The sequence below is a fragment of the Manis pentadactyla genome, chromosome 1 (assembly GCF_030020395.1).
Source record: "Manis pentadactyla isolate mManPen7 chromosome 1, mManPen7.hap1, whole genome shotgun sequence".
Lineage (NCBI taxonomy): Eukaryota > Metazoa > Chordata > Mammalia > Pholidota > Manidae > Manis > Manis pentadactyla.
Genome location: NC_080019.1, coordinates 67882383 through 67904881, shown reverse-complemented (window position 1 = coordinate 67904881; position 22499 = coordinate 67882383). Strand labels below are relative to the sequence as shown.

The 22499-nt window shown below is 34.9% G+C and overlaps 1 protein-coding gene and 1 pseudogene across 2 annotated transcripts in view; both read right to left on the bottom strand.

The window, feature by feature from the left end:
* The window catches only part of STAG1 (STAG1 cohesin complex component), a 463391-nt gene that overhangs the window by 161089 nt on the left and 279803 nt on the right, over positions 1–22499 (bottom strand). For both annotated transcript variants that reach the window (XM_036877372.2, XM_057498066.1), the window contains one exon: positions 3867–4071. In XM_036877372.2, coding sequence (XP_036733267.1) covers positions 3867–4071 — 205 coding nt within the window. The remainder of the gene's footprint in view (positions 1–3866; positions 4072–22499) is intronic.
* Positions 12769–16103, bottom strand: LOC118908252 (monocyte to macrophage differentiation factor-like; annotated as a pseudogene).

Genomic DNA, 22499 nt, shown 5'->3' with positions numbered 1-22499 from the left:
AATCCCCCTTTGTTCAAATTAGCATTTTCACCTTAGAAGTGAGAGGTAGCTGTATTAATCTATTTGTAACACTTAGAAAATTATGTAGTGAGAAAACAGCAAAAAATTAGTAAGTTAAACCAACATTACTCATCCTGCAAATTGCCTTCTACAAAAATTTGAAGTCAACAACTTTAAAAAAGGATTAGCATAAATTAAAAAGCAAATGCTTAAGACTAATATAACTATAAATCTGAAAGATAGATTTTCTCAGAGTGGAATTATCTTCATAATACCAAACAACACAGTGGTACAACAAAAGGAATCCAACCTATTTTTGACTTGGGAGGGGGGGGATTATTTTCTTCTGAAAATAAATGGGAAAAAATGTGCCCAGTCTCAGATTGTAAATACACCAAAATAATGACAAAATGTTATTTAAATTAAATTTACCAACTATGATTTATAGGTTCAACTGAGATAGCTATTTAGAACAGAAATAAGGGCACTTAATTCTGAAGATTAATCGTTCAAAAGGTACTCCAATTCATAGTTCAAAAGGTACTGAAGCTTCTTTATTAAGATGTGTCAAACAAACAGGAGAGCATGTTTTAAAATTCCAACAGAGGGCAGAAAAAAAATAACAAGGAGAACATAAAATTAAATTGATAATAGTCTGTTCAATTTAATGGTGAAAAGAATTCCAGAAAAAGGGGAGAAGTACAGTTTACCTTCAATGGAAAAATGAGACTACTTGTAATTGTAGAATTAACAGACCTGAAGAACCACAGGATGATTAAAATTTTTAATAAAAATGCAGTAAAAGCATACAATTAAACGCAATGCATAAACACTGACATTAGGGACACATTATTTAATTGTTAACAAGAAAATGGGTTATTTGGAAAACAGATTAAAAGTACTACTGGTAAGACCACTCTTGATGACTTAAAAAGCTCTCGAACTCTGTACCCTACAAAACAACTAACCTGATTGTCTCTCTTCTCAGCTAAGATATAAGCAATGTCAAGGAGTATTTTATTCCAAAGCCGATAATCATATCTGGCCATAACTGCCTTGTAACTGTCCATGCACATAGTCTTTGAAGCAGAGGATTAAATGTTCCTGCCCATTTTATCTAGTCCCCAAGACTCGTCCTGTAAAGTGAATACAAATGATTACCTTTTAATCTACCCCTTGCACACATACCATAAAAGAAAACAAAAAGCAAAAAACAGAGAATAGGGCAAGTGAGAACAGGAAAATTCTTGAAAAGATAGATATTTAGCATCCAGCCTGAAATTAAGTGCTCTGCAAGATTTCTGCTTTGTTGAAGAATAGGTGATGGATATGTCTCACAATTCATAAAACTGTGCCTTGGAAGATAAGATCATTAATGTAAACATACAGCAATTACAGTAATATTTTGAAGTAAATTTGAGAATGACTTAAAAAATAGGTTGTAGCTTTTGAAAAATCAGTATAAACATTACACTGATCTTGCATTTTTCTTGACATCTGATTTTGAAAAATGATTTCAAATTCAAATAGGCTAGATGATAATACTTAAAGAGCTTAGGTGAAAACAAAATGGCATTTAACCACTCAGTTTTAAAAGCTATCATGATCAGAGATAAATTGTGGGAAAAGATGGAATGGCACTGGAAAGAGGAGGGGAGCTACTCAACTCAACTCAAAAGAACTAAAGCCATAATTAAAATATATTTAAGCACACATAAAATTAGCACATACAGGTTACCAAAGCAATACAACAATAAAAGCCACTGAAAATGGGCCAATGAAAGGAGAGGTGAAACAGTCCATCATAAAGCCAGTAAAATACAGTAATAGTTCATATACATGGCAGTGAAGGACAAATGCAAATGAATTAAAGCACATTTTTCAGGAAACTGAAACATTGCAAGTAAAAATATTCTGTATATTTCTATAATATATTATTCCTTCTATTGTGTTCTTACATAGAGTATGTGGCATATATTTAATTTTTGTACAGAGTGCCCACAGGTTTCTGGCCTAAAGAGAGGTAGCTTGCGCTCTATCTTGATATCTATAAGCAAATTTTTTTTCTTTTTGTTATGAATTGTTATTTCACAATTCTATCATCAGCAGGATAGGGTCTAACCTCCATTCATTTGTTGCTTCTCCTCTCTTGGCCTTGAGAAACCAGATAATATTTTATGATAGCACTTTGGCTATTCAGAAGTAATTCTATCTTATGTCTAGGTTTTACTTCAATCACTGCAATTCCTGTACATCTGACAGCCAGTTAAATGGGCATTACTGCAAATAGAAGAAAGTAAGATGAAAAGTAAATTGAAAATACAAAGAAAAGAAAAATCCAAGGACAAAATGCAGAAGACACTAAAAGTCATGAAATTATAAAGATAGTATGTATCAGATAATTTTTTAATAATGAGTAGCATTTTTTTATAAAAAGATACAACTGGGTACAAGATCTCTTTTTCTTTCTAATAAAGTAGAGGATACTCAAGACACAGAATAAATTGTGTTTGATGTTGATTCTGTATAGAAATTGTTCCTATAATAGTGTTTTCATTTCACTTTTTAAAAATAAGATCAAATTGGATAAAAGATCTTTCTGTTTTCCATAATGAGGAAAAGGACAGTCTCAAAAGAAAATAAACCATGTTTCATATAGACTAAAACTAAGAGAATAATGAACACTAATATGGATTAACTACATTAAGTGAAAAAAAAAATGGAAAAAGGGAGTGGGGAAAAATATGAATGAATGACACAGGTAATATCATCACATTGGCTTTAGGAAACAAGTTAAGCCCAGAAAAATGACATAATTTATAATCAGGGATTTGCAACGTGCAGTCTCCAAAGTACCAGCATCACCATCACCTTGAAATCGGTTGAACTCTGGGGGTTAGCGCAAGCAGCCTGTTTCAGTAAGCCCTGCAGGTGATCCCGATGCATGCTGAAGCTAGAGAACCAACGCTTTAAATAAATTAGATCACTGAGAAATTTAAATGCAAGGTGAAATGCAATTAATGAAATTAAATTTGATTTTTGTTGTGGTAATGTGTAAGATGAACATAGACAAAGTTACTAATAAAAAGGATGAAATTCAGAAATATTTAAACATATGTGCATGTACACATACAGGCACACACACACATGCTTCATATCATGAAAAACAGTCATTTTAGGTAAGTACAGTTAAAATAGTTGAGGGAAAAACAAGGGAAAAATGAATGTACTTAGCTGAGAAACTGTCTAGATAATTCTAAAATGAAAGAAGTAAAAACTGTAATCTTAACAGTTCTGTAGATTATCTATAGTTTACCTAAATGAACTGATTTTAGACACATTATGTCTACATATGCTTAGGAGGGTTAGACTAGGAATAGGATTGGCAACTAGGTAGCAATTACCTTTACAATTAGATGGAAGTGTTTAAAATATATAAACAAATTAATATTTATACACTTATGTATAGTAACAATGAGCAATAAAGCAATTTAATTAAATATTAAAAAGTACTATGAATTTGGATTATCAACTTTTATTCTTTGGATTTACCAAAGAATACGTCCTACTGGACTCCTTAAATTTCTATGGTTATAAAATAGGGATGTAGGAAAATAACTAAACATTCAGAGATATATTTGCTGACATTTGCCAGAATTTTTCAGTTTTCATTCTCAAGGCTATCAAATGCCAGTTATCAAAACAAGTATACATTTTAATCTTAACAGATTAACACAAACCATTCAAATGAATTTGGGGGAGAGGGATGATTTTTTTCAAGAGCACAGTAATTAATTTAAATTAATATATGACAGAACATACTTAACAAAATTTAACGGAAGGGAAATAAAACTTTGGTTACTTACCAGCAAGGGTACTTGTATGCCTAAAAGCTCTGACCTGGGAGTCTGATAAACCAGTCAAAAGGGAGATTACTGTGTCCATCATATACTCATCATAAATTATGCTATACTGACACTGTCGAATCAGGACTCCAATAAATTCACAAAAGTTTGAACGAAATTTTTTCCACTGAGGTCCGGGCATGGTAAGGGGATAATCACCACTGTCCTAGAAGGGATAAAAAGAAGAACATGTTAAATATGACATATGATCTCAGTTTGAGCATTTTTTTTTCCTCCTACCTGTAAAGGAACCTTATTCAGAACCTTTTTCTCAAAGTAGATGTGGACAGAAATTGAAGGTGACTACAAAGGTATATTAATGGCTTTATTTTTTGTTTGTTTTGATCTTCCACAACTAAGTAACTCTAAAGATGCTCAAAATTATTATTTAGAACCAGTATTTAATTCATTATTCTAAGTCATACATTCAAAATAAGTTCTATAGTTTTGTTGTACATGGGTACTAGTTGAGATGATTTGAAATAGAAAACAAAAAAAGTTAAAGAAATTTAGCCTAGAAAGGATACCTGCCATTGAATTCAAATCAACTAATCAAGATACCTGTTTCACATAGCATATTTCAAGGATTTTGAATAGAATTTTTAGGAATTTCAAAAACATAAGCATTTCATTAAGAGGTCCAAAATTAGCTCTTCATATCTCAAAATACAATTCTGTTTCTTCTAGTTTAACTATGAACTTTCTATTAATTGTATTTTATAGAGTACACTCATTAGCTTTTGAAAGAAAAAAATCTAATATGGACTCTTGGCATCATCAAATTATGTCATTTTGTTTGAGCCACAAAACTGACAGTTGAACCCAACTAGAGGTTTTAAACATTTAGCCTACAAGTAGCCTAAAATTCACACCCTCTAGCTAAAAAGAATTTTCGTAGAGAAATGGAAATTCACAAGGCAGAGAATGAGAAAATCTGTGAACACACTATCTGAATATTTGTAATTTATGGCTGTTTGTCTTTTCTAGGCCAAATTGCTTCTAGGAAAGCCTTAGTTATGAGTGAAGTCATGAGTTCTGCTGATATTCCAGGAAAGAGAGCTACTGTAATTTTGGTGTTACATGAGTGTTACAGGGTTTCCTAAGCCCTAAAAAAAATAAAAAAAGGAATGGAAGGGGCTGCCTGAATCTTCCCACCCTTGAGACTGGGGGTGTGCAGGTAGACTGAAGAGAGTAGTAGAGTGGACAGATAAGACGCTTCTCAAAGGTATCTCAGAAGACTGCCTGCTGTATCTGTATCACAAAAGCCCACAAGGTAGAGTCCTTCTTGCTTTACACCAACTATGGGATTCAGCCATTGACTGCTCCACAACAACCAGACCTGGGCCCCAGGGAGAAAACAAAGAATATAATCCTCAAAACAGGCCTAACAGAAGGAGGAGAAAAAGGAGGCAGAAAAATCAACACTTAGGAAAGCCTAAGTAAGTACACTTCAAAAGATTCAAGGGTGGCACAAAATAAAATTTAGAAAGCCTCTAGAGAATTAAACTATTTTTATTTTTTAAAAGATCTTTTTGAAGTAAAAGTCACACATTACATAATATTAGTTTCACACATACAATACAGTGATTCAAATATTTGTATATACTAGAAAATGATATCAATAAGTCTAGTTAAGATCGGTTACCATAGGTAGTTATCTTTTTTCTTGTGAAAACTTTTAAGATCTACTCTTAGCAACTTTCAAATATGAAATACAGTATTATTAACCATAATCACCATACTGCCCATTACATGCATATGACTTATTTATTTTTATAATGGCAGGTTTGTACTTTTGACATGCCTCCTGCTTCTGGCAACCACTAAACTGTTCTTTTATCTAGCAGCTCAGTGTTTTGTTTAGTTTTTTTGACTCTCCATATAAATGACATCATAAGTGACCATAAATGTCCTACTCTTACTTCATTTAACATAATGCCCTCTAGGCTGCCACTCGTAAGATTTCCTTCTTTTAGTGGCTGAGTAATATTCCATTTTGTGTGTATGTATATGTATCACATTTCCTTTCATCCGTCAACACACACTTGTTTCCATATATTGGTTATTGTAAATAATGCTGCAATGAACATGGGGGTCCATATCTAAAATACTTCTTAATTAAACAATTCAGTTGATGAATGGAAGGAAAGAACGTTCAGTGAAAGGAGATACATTAGTAGCCTGGATAACAGTATACAAGAAATATTTCAGAAAAAAGGTGCAGTTTGACCCTTGAACAACACAGGTTTGAACTGTGCAGGTCCACATATATGTGGATTTTTTTCAACCAATACATTGGAACATTTTTTGGAGATTTGCAATAGTTTGAAAAGATATTTTCCTTTTTGTTGTTGATGTTTATTATTGAAGTATAGTTGATATACTCTATTATATTGGTTTCAAGTATACAACATAGTGATTCAACAGTTTTATACATTATTAAATCCTCACCCCAACTAGTGTAGTTACTACCAACATAGATGTTACAGAACTACTGACTACATTCTCTATGCTGTACTTTTATCCCTATGACTAATTTCTATTACAATTGAGATTTTGTGCCTCTTTATCCTGTTCACTTATTTCACCCACCCACGCCAATCTCTCCCCTATGGTAACCACCAGTCACTTTTCAGTGTTTTTGAATCTACTGGTGTTTTGTTCATTTTGTTTTGCTTTCAGATTACACTTGTTAAGTGAAATTATATTGTATTTGTCTTTTTCTGCCTGACTTACTGTACTTAGTATAATACCCTCTAAGTCCATCCATGTTGTCACAATGGCAGGATTTATTTTTATGGCTGAATAATAAACTATTTCCATTCTGTAATGAACCACATCTTCTTTATCCATTCATCTACTGATGAATACTTGGCTGCTGCCGTATCTTGGCTATTGTAAATAATGTTGCAATGAACATAATGGTGGATGTATCTTTTCAAATTAATAATTTCATGTTCTTTGGGTAAAGTTCCATAAGTGGGATTGCTGGGTCATATAGTATTTCTGATTTTAGTTTTTTGAGGAACCTCCATACTGCTTTCCATGGTGGCTGCACCAATTTACATTCCCACCAACAGTGTAGGAGGGTTCCCTTTTCTCCTCATCAACACTTGTTATTTCTTGTCTTTTGGATAGTGGCCATTCTGACTGGTGTGAAGTCATATCTCACTTTGTTTCTGATTTGCATTTCCCTGTCGATTAATGATTTGGAGCATCTTTTTATGTGCCTGATGGCTGTCTATATTTCTTCTTTGGAAAAACATCTATTTAGGTCCCCTGGCCATTTTTTAATCAGGTTATTTGGGGTTTTTTTGGTGTTGAGGCTGGATATTAGCCCCTTATGGAACATATCATTTATGAATATATTTCCCATACTGTAGGTTGCCTTTTTGTTTTGTTTATGGTGTCCTTTGCTCTACAGAAGCTTTTTAGTTTGATGTAGTCCCACTTGTTCATATTTGGTTTTGTTTCTCTTGTCCAAGATGTATCTATAAAGAAATTTCTCATGCTGATGTTCATGAGATTCTTGCCTGTTTTCTTCTAGAATCTTATGGTTTCTTGTCCTACTTTTATATCTTTTATCCATTTAGAGGTTACTTTTGTGTATGGAGTTAGACAGTAATCCAGCTTCATTGTCTTGCATGTAGCTGTCCAGTTTCCTCAACACCATTTATTAAAGAGACTGTCTTATCCCCACTGTATATTCACAGCTCCTTTATCATTTATTAACTGACCATATATGTGTGGGTTTATTTCTGGGCCCTCTATTCTGTTCCATCGATCTGTGGGTCTGTTTTTGTGGCAATATCAAACTTTTTTTTTTCTGTAGCTTCCTTTATTGTAAGAATATAGTATATCATACACATAATATACAAAATGTTAACTGACTGTCTTATGTTATTGATAAGGCTTCTGGTCAACAGCAGGCTATTAGTAGTTAAGTTTTTGGGAAGTTAAAAGTTACACATAGATTTTCAACTGTGTGGGGCTGGTCAGCACTCCTAACCAATGCATTGTTTAAGGATCAATTGTAAATTGTTAGAAGGCTCTGGAAAAGCCCTTTAAAATGTACAGGCTAGGTTAGTCTGACCTCTTTTGCCATCTTCCCTTCCTCTTTCACCGATCTGAAACTCATGTGTGGTTGTTGGGTGTTCAACAGCCATTTTGCAACCATGAGGGGACAAGTATGAAGATAAATAATGATAGAGAGAAGAATGGAAAATTAGATTTTTGCTCTGAGAGTTGCAATACCAACCATGCCTTGTGTACTCCCAGATTTATTTTGCATGAGACAAATAAACTGAATTAAAGCTGTTAGATAAATTTGTTCCTCACAGACAAATCCATTCCTACTGTTATAGTAGAATTATGAGCAGTCGAAAAAGATGAATTATTCAGTAAATGATTTTGGTACAACTGGCTGTTAGGAAATAAAAAAGCTGCACTTTACATCAAAATAAATTCCTAGTGAATCAAAACACTTAAAAATATTCAACCAAAAAAAGAAAGAAAACATAGGAGACTATTCTCAGACTGAGAATATTCTAGAAGTTTTTCCTAATACAATATAAAAGCCAGAGTCATGAAAGACCAACAAATCCAACCACATAAAAGTGATTTTTGTATTAAAAATAAAAACATGAAAAGCAAAAAGAGTAACTTGAGAGGGTTTCCTACTATTTGGCTTCTACTTAAGATCCGGAAGTCTACAACAATGATAATGACCTGAATCAACCCCCCAAAATCCATAACTTTTCTTGAGCCCAACTTTAGCTGTAGGAACTTGAATTCCAAATCATAAGCCCTCCAATAAGACACACAAACTCTATCAATCTGTGGCAGAGCCTTGGAAGAAAAGGTGGCCACTATAAAAACGGGTAAGAAGAAATCAATTAAAATTAAAATAAACTGCCAAAGATGACATGTGGGCTAGCTTGTCAGTGTAGAATAACAAGGAATTCGCACTTACTCAAAAGTTATTTTCCACAGGTCTTAATTGGGTACTTACAATAAAAGCCTAACACAGAGAAGAACAGAGAGCACCTCTCTTGGTGGTACAGGCCTACAAGGGATGATCTTCAGTTGCTGCGGGAAAAGGTAAGAATCCCGGATCACTTCTCCAGATCTTTCTCTCTTAAAAATCAGAAGGCTTCATCTGATGGGGCAGAGTAAGCAAACTGAGTCACTACCATGAAACAGGTACATGCTAGGTACATCCCACTGCAGCTAGGAGAAGGGTAGAAGAAAAAATCCTCTACCTGGGGGAAAGAGGGAAAGTAGTAAAACCCCACTCAAGACCAACCACATACATAAGGCAGAGTTAAAGTACTATAGGAAGGAGGTCCAGGAAAGCTAAGAAGGTCCCTCAGTGGCTCTGGCACACAAGGCATGCTTAAGACTTAGGCAGGGCTTAGGACAACAGAGAATCTCCATGACTTTACCACAGTACCAGACAATAGTAAATACCAGTCTACCACTAGGTGGGGGAGAGAAAAACTGTGGAGCAGAAGTGCTCTGTGGCAAAGGAATGCATAGAAAACTGAAAGCTTAGGATGCAGTGTGAACACTAAGAAAACCCCTCTGGTACCCAAAGCACAAAGCAACAGAAGCCCACCACAAGGGAAATTTGAATCATCTGGTACACTAAAGATGGTGACAGCAAGAGTAGAGCACTAACCTAGTTCAATTCCCAACTAGACTGACAATGTACATCATTTTGTCCCTTTAACTTTTCTTATCATGTGCTAATAATCTCCTGCATCCACTTCAAAAGGCAGTTTCTTGCTTTTACTCTAGAACTACATATAAACTTCGCCTTGTTATACACACTTACAAATGCCATGTAAAAAGAACCGCCTAGTTAATGGCAGGCAGTGGAGTATTGAAAACAAGGTTCCTTCAAAAAGCAGTAATTTCTTTTTTCAGGAGAGGTAAGAAAGTGAAATAATGATAATAAAGATAATACTTAAGTAGCCTAAACACTTATCCACAACTAGTATTAAAGTTCTTTGGGGGTGGTCTTATTGTGACACTTTGCACAAGGAATTTATTGAATAAGTAATGAAAAGGTAAACTATATCAAATAAGAAACAGGTATAGAAAAGCAGACAGAAGCTTTAGGAAGACTATTAGGTAGAAATCTGCAAGAAGAATAACATAGACCAAACCAAAAAGGTCTAGTAAGAAAGCAAGTCCTTCAAGTATGTTCAGGTGAATACATGGGGCGAGATCTCCACGTAGCAAAATATAACATTACATATCTACCATTTATATGGTATGTACTTGTCACATATATAATCTTGTATTATATACTGTAGTGATATTGGTATATATAAAGAATACAGTAAGATCTTAAGAACTTGTCCTAGGTAACAAAGTTACATGGTTCTGGTCTGGGATTGTAGAATCCGTGTATTCTCTAGTCTACAATGGAACTTCACTGGTTTACTATAGGAACCTCAGAGAACAGAAGTGTTGTCTAGTAAATGCTCTTCCAAGGAAGAACTTTGGGGTTCTGCTTCCAAATGGAGAGACAAGCATCTAATGGAGAAGTCTATCTAATGGAAAAGGCTGTTTTAGAAGTTTTGGAGACGCTGATGGGGAGGAGAGGGGAGCACCAAGCTTTGGAGAAAAGAGCTAGCAACAGAAACTAGAAAATTTTAGAGCTTCTGACTGGGATGAGAACAATCTAATGAGAGGTGTGTGCTGCAAGGCAGAGCTTATGCAGCTAACAGAAGAGGCCAACTACCTAATCTAAGCATTGATATTTAGGAACTCAATTTGGTCACAAATTGTGGATATCTAAAGAGATAAAACACTTTATTAGGAGTAAATACAAGAGAATTGATTTTGAACCCAGCTGGTGAACAATGTCACAAAAAAAGTTACCTTTTTTTGGTGAAACATTGCCTTTTTGGTTATCTATTTCAACAGACTTACCCAAAGATATACACAGCACTATTCCTTAAAATAGTGACTTGCAAACACTTATTTGGATAACTATCTACTCACCCAACCATCTATTCATGTACTTATTGAGCAACAAATATGCTCCAGGCACTATACCAGTTCCTTGGCATACAAAGATGAGCAAAAGAAGGATCTTTTTCTAAGAACTTCTAATATTTTTTCCCAAAAATATAGCTGATATACATTAAGTTTAAGGTATAAAAAACATGTTGTCACCTCCAATGAGTTCTACACAATGATATAAAGGGCATATAAAAGTGTAGGCAAAGGGTCTGTTTGTGTTTATACAGAGGATCAAAGCCTAATTTGGCTACCCCGAAAATGAACTAAGATACGATATGAAAAAGAACTTCCAACATCAGCACTCTCAGGAAGACTCATGCCAGAAGATGATCATCAAAAAACCCCAACAAAGATCCACGCACTGCTACAGCTGTAGATGCACTCATCCCACCAGTTCCTGGACTTGCCATGGGAATGAAGAAGGAGATATCTAAGCTGGCCTGTGCATACAGTAAAACAACAAATTTGACTGGATCTATACTGTTGGAACTCAACCAAGAATTAGGAGAAGTGCAAATTGTAGCGCTCCAAAATCTTACAACTACAGACTATTTACTGTTAAAAGAACATATGGGATGTGAACAGTCCCCAGGAATGGGTTGTTTTAATTTGTCTGATTTCTCTCAGACTGTTCAAGTTCAGTTGGACAATATCCACCATATCATAGGTAAGTTTTCACAAATGCCTAAGGTGCCTAACTGGTTTTCTTGGTTTCACTGGAGATGGCTGGTAATTACAGGTATGCTTTGGTTACGTAACTGTACTCCTATTATGTTAATGTGTGTGCACAATTTAATTAGTAGTTTAAAACCTATACATGCTGAAGTTACTCTACAAGAAGATATGTCAAAGAAATAATCAATCTTCCCATGTTTTCTTCCGCCTGCTACTTCTATAGCTTTTCTTCTTCCTTCCTAATTAAAACCCTTAAATAGAATTCATGCCACATATCGAATTTACCGAGTATCATAATTCTTCCAAGTGGTAAAGACACCTCAAGACAAATGCTGGGCATAGAAGCCACAGGGCATAAATATGCAAAGAAGTAAAAAGCTAACCATTTCAAACAATAAGGCTTCCCTCTCACTTACCAACTTTACATTTCCCTGTATGGCCCCGGAAGATGACTGGTTAGCCAGAGACGGGTAAGATTCCTCAAGGGAGGAACAACCTAAGACAGGCACAGTCGCAGGGGGACCATCAGGTGAGAAAATGGGGATCAACAGAGGTGAGGCTTAGAACCTCCCCACACCGTTCTGAGAGAAATCTTCCGCATACGTGGATGTTTTATTGCCCATGTCTAGCTTGGATTAACATATAGTCTACAGGCACACGCCTGATCATCTACACTTGCTCTCTTACAACACTAAACTATGTTTTCTACCTTTATCTTGTATCTACCTACCACTTTAGCATTTTATTAAAAATAGTAATAATAAAGAGAGAAATGTGGTATCCACATATAAATCAAGTATAAAAATCAAATGAATATTCATATTTGAACTGACTGTTTATAGTTCATAATGCATGAGCAAAATCGAAAGCTTCTGTGATGACTGCTCTTGTAATGTTCACCATGTAACTTATTCACTATGTAAGAATTTGTACTCCGTGTAAGAACGTGTTCGTTACGCTTCAGAAGATTGGAGACTGACGAAAATTAGGCTTGGGGTGGATTAATGACTGTGCATTGAGCATTGACCCCCCTATACAGAATTTTATTGTTGTTAACAACCATTTGATCAATAAATATGAGAGATGCCCTCACAAAAAAAAAAAAAATTCATATATACACACTTCCAATTGTAAAATAAATAAGTAACCGGGATGTAATGTATAGCATAAGAAATATAGTCAAAATATTGTAACAACTTGGTATGGTGATAGCTGGTACCTAGAATTATCATGTATATAAAAGTTGAATCACTGTGTTGTACACCTGAAACTAATGTAATACTGTGTGTCAACTACCCTTCAATAAAAAATAATTATCAAAAACAAAAACAAAAAAACAAAAAAAACCATGTTGATTCGATACACTTCTATATTGCAAAATGTTACTACCATAGAATTAAGATAACACCTCCTTTCCATCATAGTACCCATTTCTTTCTTTCTTTTTTTTTTTTTTACAAACCCAAGAAACAGTTTTATTCTAGTCTACAGCACAAGTTTTTACAAACATCTTAGTGGTTTTGACAGTGTTACTTTTGAACAGACTTTAAAAGAATCCACAAAAGTTAATATATTAAAAATAAAACACACACAATAAAACAACAGGCATGCAGATGTTCAGAATCATGCAGAGAGGGGTAGTCTTGTTGGTGTAATTACTGGGTACCTTTCCTATTTTAAGAATTTACCAGCAAGTATCAGTTCTTCTGTTCCTCATTCCCGTATAACTCACCAAAATCAGTGCGTTCTAAACATACGCCCACAAAACAAACTGTTTTAAAGCCACATCCGTACAAAATTTCAATGAGTAAACCTACATGTATTGTCAAATCAAACCCATTACTAGAAAACAGTCAATATCAGCACCAGATCTAAAGGCAAGGTTATCTCATGTATTAAAACACAAATAGGATATTCATCAACAAAGCAAATAATATGTTAATCTTAATATAAGACACTGAGGGAAAACCAAAATAATATATTAAATACGACTCCACTGAGTAAGGATGTAACCCATGGACAACAAACATGAGTTTCTCTCTTTCCAACAATGCTTTAAATATTTTTTCTATGGAAAAGAAGAAAGTATAGTGGGAGATACAGAGGAAAGCTAGAAATGAGCATTTATGCATCTAAGTCGACAACTGATAATGAATATCAAAACTGGTAATACAAAGCTAAGTGACAATGACTTGACCATTGGGCACCAAACAGGCAATATTAGTAATCACTGTAATTTGTGTTGGTCTTTGGGGTTTTCAGGGTTTGGCCAACACAGCAATGCTCTCCTGACACAGATGTGAACAGTCACCTGCTGTTGAAAGGGACCCTGAAGAAAACGTGGCAAAGGCATCGAGGGAAAGTTGAATCTTTTTGAAAAAGTGAATGATATCGAAATACTTTTCCATCACTGGTAAACCCAACTAGGTCAGGTATATGTCCCAAAGCAGCAAAGAATTCAGAGTCAGAGGTTGGCAGAAAAGTTTGGAAAACTGCAGTTTTTTAAAAAATTGGCAATTTCTCCATGCTTAATAAAACTGTCCTAAGAGGTATAATGTTTGTTCATTTGTATAATGTTGACAGCTTGCTGAAAAAATTCATGTGAATGAGGAACCGCAAAGACGAGCTTCAATGAAATAGTCTTCAAAAATTTACAAAAAACCAAAGGTTCTATTTAAAAAATAACTATGCTATTAGGCCAAGATGAAACATGATAGAAGTAGTGTATGTTCTGTCCATGATTATTCACACAGCTAGTGGGAAAGTGATAGAAACAATTTTGTCTTAAAAAGGAAGCTTTGTTTTTGCACTGACTTTTGCAATCTGACCTAGTAATTTTAAAAAATCATGTAGTAAAATCTGTAAAATTAAAATACAAAATTCTGGTTTGTAAACATCAGCTAGCCAAGTCTATCCAGAGTCCTTCATGATAGTGGAATGGAATAAATAATTAACTCACTACCTTATTTACTTGCTGTGAGGGGGAACATTCCAGAACACAGCTTTATAACTTTCACAGTAATCATATTTCAAAGAACAAAGAAAGTCAGTGCAGTTGTCTTCTTTTTTTTTCCTCTGTGCAATTCTCAGCTTCTACCCTCACTCCCAAGTGCCATAACTGAAATAATACTGGTTTGGAGACCTAGTACAGATTGGTCATAAATGTCACAGGAAGTCTGTCAGACTTCAGTAAAGATATTTCCAAATGGTGTAGTAATGCACTGCAGCTGCCATAGCCACAAACAGGTGCCAGATGGCATGGGTGAATGGAATGATGCCATTGCTCTTGAAGAAAACGACTCCCAGGCAGTAAATCAAGCCCCCACAGGCAAGTTCATGAAGTCCATCGGTATTATTCATTGATGTCACCACCAAGGCTGGAGAAAACCCCATTGTGAGATAGAAAAAGAGCTCAACCACCTTATACTTTTCATGGTAGAGAAATACATAAATGGTTCCTCCACCTGCCATGAGCGGGATAAACCAACACATATGAGATGCCAGGGGTCCAAGTTCATGGAGCTTTAACGATGGAGAGTAAGCAGCAATGAAGAAGTAGATAACCATTCTATCACACATGTGAAAACAATGTTCAACTGTCCTTAAGTGGCTCTTTTTCCATGAAACAATGTGAAATACTGCGGAAATGATGAAGAGGGCACAGAAGCATTCATAAATCCAGGCTGTTATCTTTTCCCAGCAGTCATCAGACAGCTGATGGAGCAGGGCACTGCCCAGGATGGCCGGCATGATGAGGAAGGCGTGTGTGTAGCAGTTAGCAGCATGTTCAAAACAAGTCAGTTTGTAGCAGCCATTCGCTCAGGCCCGGTGGTTCATGAACCTCTGGAATCAATTCTTGAACCGCATTGATCCTCTGCTCCTCCTGGGGAGCTGAGATCTCTGTCTAATCTGCGCTGGCAACTGGGCGCGCTGCCCTCATGGGCTTGGGATGCTTTGGAGGCTGCCCGCGTGCCCGGCGGACTGCTCGGCGGGGTAAGGCCCAAGCGGTCCAGGCCGGGGATTGGGACAGAGCCAGTGCCAGACCGGGTGGCTGGAGGAGGGAGGGAGTTCACTTAAATGGCGGTGCCTCCCACCTCCTGCCTCCTGGCTCCTCCACCCCGGGCACCCGTGCCCCGCCCCAAAGCCCATTATATACTTTTTTAAACCTGGAAAAATACTAGATGAACATTTGCTGAGTTTGAGCTGTCTCTCTGTGAGGAGTTAGTCTATGTCCTCACCGCAGCTGGCTCTCCAGGCCTCCTAACCCATTTCTTTTTGGGGGACAAAAGCATTTAAGATCTACTCCCATATCAATTTTCAAGTATATATTAACTATAATTACCATGCCGTATATTACATTTCCAGAACTTACTCATCTTGCAACTGTATGTTTATACTCTTTGACAAACTTTTCCTCACTTCCCCCATGCAGCCTGGAACTACCTTAATTGAGAAGGCAGACAGACAGGTGTGCATGTGCGTTCACACACACACACACACACACACACGCACAAATAAGCGAATCAGACACAGTGATAGGAATTTTATAAGAGTAATAGTACTTAGAAAAGAATGTCAGTTCTCCACAGGCAATGGGCATGGGAAACAGGGTCAAAGCATTTTAGGCAATAACCCTAGCAAAGGTCTATGAACAAAAGTACAACAATGGAACTATAGAGCAACTTAAGACAGATTTTGTGGTGGTAACCAAAGAAAGAGGGTGCCAGATCATACAGGAAGTCTTCTTTATATAAAGAAGGCTAGGAAAGCCAAACTTAAACCTGGAGGCAATGAGTGGCCACTGAAGGGTTCTGAGCAAGAAAGTATCATGAACAGATGTGAGCTTTAAAACATAGTTCTGGTTCCAATGTGGAGAAGAGTCAAAGGTAAAAAGGTAAAGGAAAGGAGCAAGGATACTTATGTTGTAGTAGATCCAAAAACAAAAGGAGGATGAGGGATGTAGAGTTTAAGATGGTAATGATGGGCAAAATGGGAGGAATGTGATATTCAAATATTGAGGAAGTAAAATTTACTGAAGTAAGTAACTGGTGGGCAAAAACCTCTGTTTCTGGTTTGGTTTACTGGGTATTTTTATTCATACCAGGAAACAAAGACAGACTGATTTGCCCCAACTCCCTGTAGGAGGCATAACTCTTTTTTAAGGATGCCTAATTAATATGCCCCATAAGACACAAAAATTCTTTGGTTCTTTTTTTAAAATTTTTTAATTTTGGTATCATTAATCTACAATTACATGAAGAATATTATGTTTACTAAGCTCCCCCCTTCACCAAGTCCCCCCCACATACCCCTTCACAGTCACTGTCCATCAGCGTAGTAAGATGCTGTAAAATCACTACTGTCTGCTCTGTGTTTAGTTCTTAAATGACTGATAAAGAATACCCTATTTCCAGACTTCAGGCCACACTTCCTTCTACATTCAAAATAAATCCAAAATTTCAGGAATAGATCAATGAATATTTAAACCACTGAGTGGCAAGTTGGTATAAGCAGAATTTTAACAAAGGGCCAAATTATTTGATACTTGCAAAGGGAAAAGTACTTGACAAAAAGATTTAATGGTCATTACCTGAAACAAGTACTCAATCTTAGCATTAATAGTAAGAGGACAACCTGACATGTGCTACTAACTGTGACACAATATGAAATACCCAACATCACCTATGAAATTTTCTTGTAAAAAATGAATAAATGTAATGAAGTCATTAGACCTTTCATTTACACAGTACAGGAGATAAAGGAACAAGTTAGACACATGAGGGGAAAAAATTTCAGAAAAATTAAAATATGGGATACTTTAAATAACAACTAGGTTGTTGTCATCTAAAAGTTAATGTCATGAGGAAAAAAAGGAGGAACTGTTTCATATTTTGTAAAAGCACTGAGAACACAACAATCAAATGCAATATATACATCAGACTGCTTTACCACTCTGTCTCTTTACTACCCTAGGTATGTGTCTACCTCAGAGCCATTTGTCCTTGTTGAAACTTTCTCTTCCCCCAGATATATGCATGGTTGTTCTATCATCTGTTTCAAGTCTTTGCTTGAAGTCACATTCTTAAATTTTCCTAACCATCCTATTTAAAAAATATTCCTTCCCCTCCCAACCTCCTCCTCTTTTTAAAATTTTTCTGCATAGCATTTATCATCACTTGTCATACATAATATTTTGCCTATGTATATTTTATTCATTGGATTTCCCCCCCAACTAAAATGTAAATTCTATGAGGCAGAGGGATTTTTGCCTGGTTTATTCAGCGCCATTTCCTCAATGCCTGGAATGTTTAAAAAACACTCAAAATATTTCTTCATCACATGAGTGAATCACCACACATAAAAAGATCAATATGGATCTAAAATAATAGTAAGGATATCTAAGAGATCCCTACATTTATTCCCTTAATCAATTATAAATTTTGACAAGTCACAGAAATGAGGAAAATATGTAAAGTCAGAGAGTAGTAACACAACTGCCAATATCACTCCTTTTTAAAATGTCCTGCCCCAAAATGGCAACAATTAAATGAAGTAACGCCAAATATCTGTCCTGTACTCTTATCCATGGACCTTTACAAACATTTCTTTAAGGATCTGTCAATGGGTTTATAAAGAAAATGTTTATAAAATTCAAGATCTTGATTATCTTTGAGGAGAAACACTGGAATGGGAGAGTGGAAGAGCACCCAGGTATTTCAGTAGTATCAGCTCTATGCTGGGAGTGGCAGATTTACATATATTACATTTTACATATGTTCTTTGGTATATATCAAATGACACGTTTTAAAAATAGGTTCATTAAGAAGTGTTTGAAACTATCTGAGGATAACTCATTCCTGAAATCACTAGAAGGAATTCCAAATTCTGGAGTGCCATTTTCTAAATTATCACAATGTTATAATCAGTGTTTAAAATGTAAAATCCTATCTGTGAATCTACAAGTCATGGTGATTGGAAAATTTTTTCATTTTTATTTTCCTCAAAAAGTCAGAATGCATAAGAACAGTGTGCCAGGGGAATAAGGAAAAGGATCCAGTGGAAAAATATTTATGAAATACTACTCTGAATGGCCTAAATATAATTTATCACTAAATATATTGTTTGAACTTCTGTTTTTAAGTTCTCGTATGCCTTTAACAAAAAATAACCATAAAGATTATTTAGATTATTTTGTCTGACTTCTACAATGCAATGAAAGAGAAATTGCTCTTTATTATCAGACCTCTGCTAATTAAGCCTAAGATAACTCTTCCTTCTGGTAAAACCTCAGATTTTTTAAAGTACTGGGAAATTCAAAGTGGCCCATAGAGCCAATATACACCAATTAAGAAATAATGTAAAAATATATCTGGAAAAAACAATTTTGTAAGTCAATGCCATAAACATTTTATTGTAATTTTCAAAGCTCACACCTTACTCACCTCTGTATCTCTAGCATTTATCTAGGATACTATCTTTATATTCAGAAGCACAATAATTTTGTGCTTATTTATGAGTATTAAATCCAATTTCCTTGGCCTAGTCTACAAGGCTATTACTCACTCTCTCCAGCTTTGTATCTGTTTCCTCCTATACATTCTAAACTCCATCTTCCTGTTTTCTGTTTTTTTCTGGTGAACTTCTATTAATTTTTAAAGACCTAGTTTTAGGGCTAAATAATTTGTGAAGACCTCAAAGCTCAGATAATGACATCATCCTTAGGTTCTCACTGGGTCTTCTATTTCTCAACTATTGAACTTGTCAAGGTATTATTGCTATTAGAGTTTACACAGCTTTCCCCATTTAAAACAAGAACTCATTGTCTAGAGGTATATAACTTGGATGATCTCTAAATACTGCAGCTCCTAACTAAAAGTTGGGACATACATGAAATGTTCTGTAAATGCTCATTAAAAAACATAAAAAATATGTTAATCCCACATAAGTTTGAAAGACCAATAGTTCATTTACTTAACATCAAGTTATTACCTACAATAAATAAAAAGGATATATAGAATTTTAAATACCTGGCTTTAGCTAGATAATTTAATAGTTCTTAAATACTATTAATAAATATGAATGTGGTTCATTTATATTGGTATAAAATCATGTTTTACAGATGTTTTTAAATTGAAAAATAAAAATCTTGAAATTGCCACAGTTAATTACATCCTCAATACACAGTTGATCATGACTAATCCAGATGAGGATTTAGTCTTTGATACAAATGTTATTGTTGAGTCATATTTTTGTGTATGAGTATCTCATTTAAGCATTTCTCATGAGAGTGGATGCCTCAGCTAATGTAATGGAATGGTTTACTCAATCGAAAAAAATTTAATATAAATCAATAAACTATAACTAGTCTTTCTAAAAGAAACACTAGTTTAATTCTGTAGCTCATTCAGTCAGTCATAAAACATTGGTAATAAAAACAGAAAGGTATTATATGACTGAAGATGTTCAAGTGATGAGAGTGCAACTATTACTTGAGTACCCTTTCCGCAGCTATTTCACATTATATACTTGCAGTTATATAGCAGGCAGAATAGGATAGTGGTTAAAAGTATGGCCTTAGGAGCTAGATGGTCTGTATTTAATTCCTGGTTTTGCCATTTACTAGTTGTGTGACCTCAGGCAAATTTATCACACCCTTTTGCTTCAGTTTTCTCATCTGTAAAACACTATAAAAGACCTACCTCATAAAAATGTTGTGAGGATTAAATATACATATAGTACTTACAACAGTACCATAGTAAATATGATATAAGTGTTTGGTATTATTATGATTCAACCTGTTTCCTCGTCTCCAATATTTTGCACGGCAAGGTTCAACAGGTGTAATATTATATCCTGTTTTTATACCTTTCACATTACAAATTGATTTCTTGAGCCCTCATGAGTTTTTATATGTGATTATTCCTTTGTCTTTGGCATTTCTAATTTCTAATTTCGCTTCCTTTCTTAAATAATTCTGTTTACCTTCCTCAACTTGAAGCAGTCTCCAAAGTGCTTTGTACAACACAAACTGATTGGTGTATTGTAAGAAAATATTAGAATTTCTCTTTATTTTTGCCTAAAAATAAGAAGTAAATTGATTAATACTAATATCATATACAGAATAAGCTTGGTTTGTTCTCAATGGGTCTATATTTCAGATTGTTTTGTGTCACGAATGGTATATGCGGCATCCTGAGAAGAAGAGTTAATGCTCAAAGGGGTTGACTTTAGAAGATATGTTCTCCACTGGTTTGTTTATTTTGTAAGTTACATACCACCAATACAATGGATTTTAATATATTTTAAAATATGTATTTTTAACCTGAGGAAACACATAGATTTCTGGGAAAAAGAAAAACAAAGCTCTGAAAATGTAATCACAAGTGAATGATAAGGTACTGGGGAGCACTGATACTTCTTGTACAAGCTCTTTTTAAAAAAAAGCTATGATGCCCTAGTGATATCTGACAAGAAACTGATCTAATAGTATGTGCATTTAATTCTGTAAATAAATATATATCAACATACATATGCTGCAAACTATACTGTAATACAAAAAATATGGAGTATATACTCAATCCTCTTCTAAGGCGAAAGGGAAAAAAATTATCTATTTTTATTTATCAGATATTTAGGAATTAGGCTTAGTTCTGAACTAAAAAGTGTGAAACAATCACCAGGCAGTTACTTGTTAAGCACTCTCCCTCCAAAATAAGAACTCTATCCTTTTGAGAAGGAGTAGTAGGGAGAGGGAAAGGAAGAGAGAATTACATATATAAAATTAGCCTATAATAGGCCTTTACTATAGGTTGAAAAAACTGTTTTACTGATGGGATGTACAATTAAAAAACTTTAGAGACTGATTTAGGAGTGAAGATAATTTGAGCTTTCCTTTACAATATCTTTGGCATTTCCTTTGCATTTTCTCAGTGTGTGTACTATTTAATCATTTTTGCACTTCTTAGAATTCAAATGCTCAACTAGATAAACGAGGAAAAGTTCTATACTTGAGTTTACAAAGCAAATTCACAGAAGCACATATTATTAGAAAGAAGACAAAAAGCTATGGGTAAGTTTTAATCAACATAGAAGAGCACAATAATCAAATCTCTGTAATTATGAATAGTGCAATACAAAATCCATAGACAAGAATTAAAGGTACTGAACAAATACATTACATGTGTTATGATGTAAAGGTTTCCCTACACAGATGTCACACTTAAATATACATAGGCAAACTACACAAACTGACTTTTGGGAAACATACTTAAGAGTTTATATATGGAGATGTGATTCTAATAACCTGGGGAAGAAATACTATTCCATTTTGTTTTACACCTCCCAGCCACTGGTTCCAATAGGAACCAAGTATACCTACTGACTCTGAAGAGCTATATAATCTGTTCTAGGAGTTAATGTGTTTCTAAATTAGGCTGATACTGCAATTACAGGCATACATTGGTTTTATTACATTTTGCTTTATTGTGCTTTGAAGATTTTTCATTTTTTACAAACTGAAGGTTTGTGGCAAGTCTGTGTTGAGCAAGTATGCCAGCACCAATTTTCCAACAGCATTTGCTCATTTCGTGTCTCTTGTATAACATTTTGGAATTCTTGAAATAATTCAACCTTTTTCATTATCATTACATTTGATATGGTGATCTGTGATCACTGGTTATGACTCACTGAAATTTTAGAGATGGTTAACTTTTTTTTAGCAATAAGGCATTTTTAACTTATGGTATGCACATTTCTGACATATTGCCATTGCACATTTAATAGACTACAGTCAGTATAACATAACTTGTGTATGCACTGAAAAACCAAAAAATTCATTTGACCTGCTTTATTGTGGGTATCTGCCTTACCTGCACATTCTGAAAC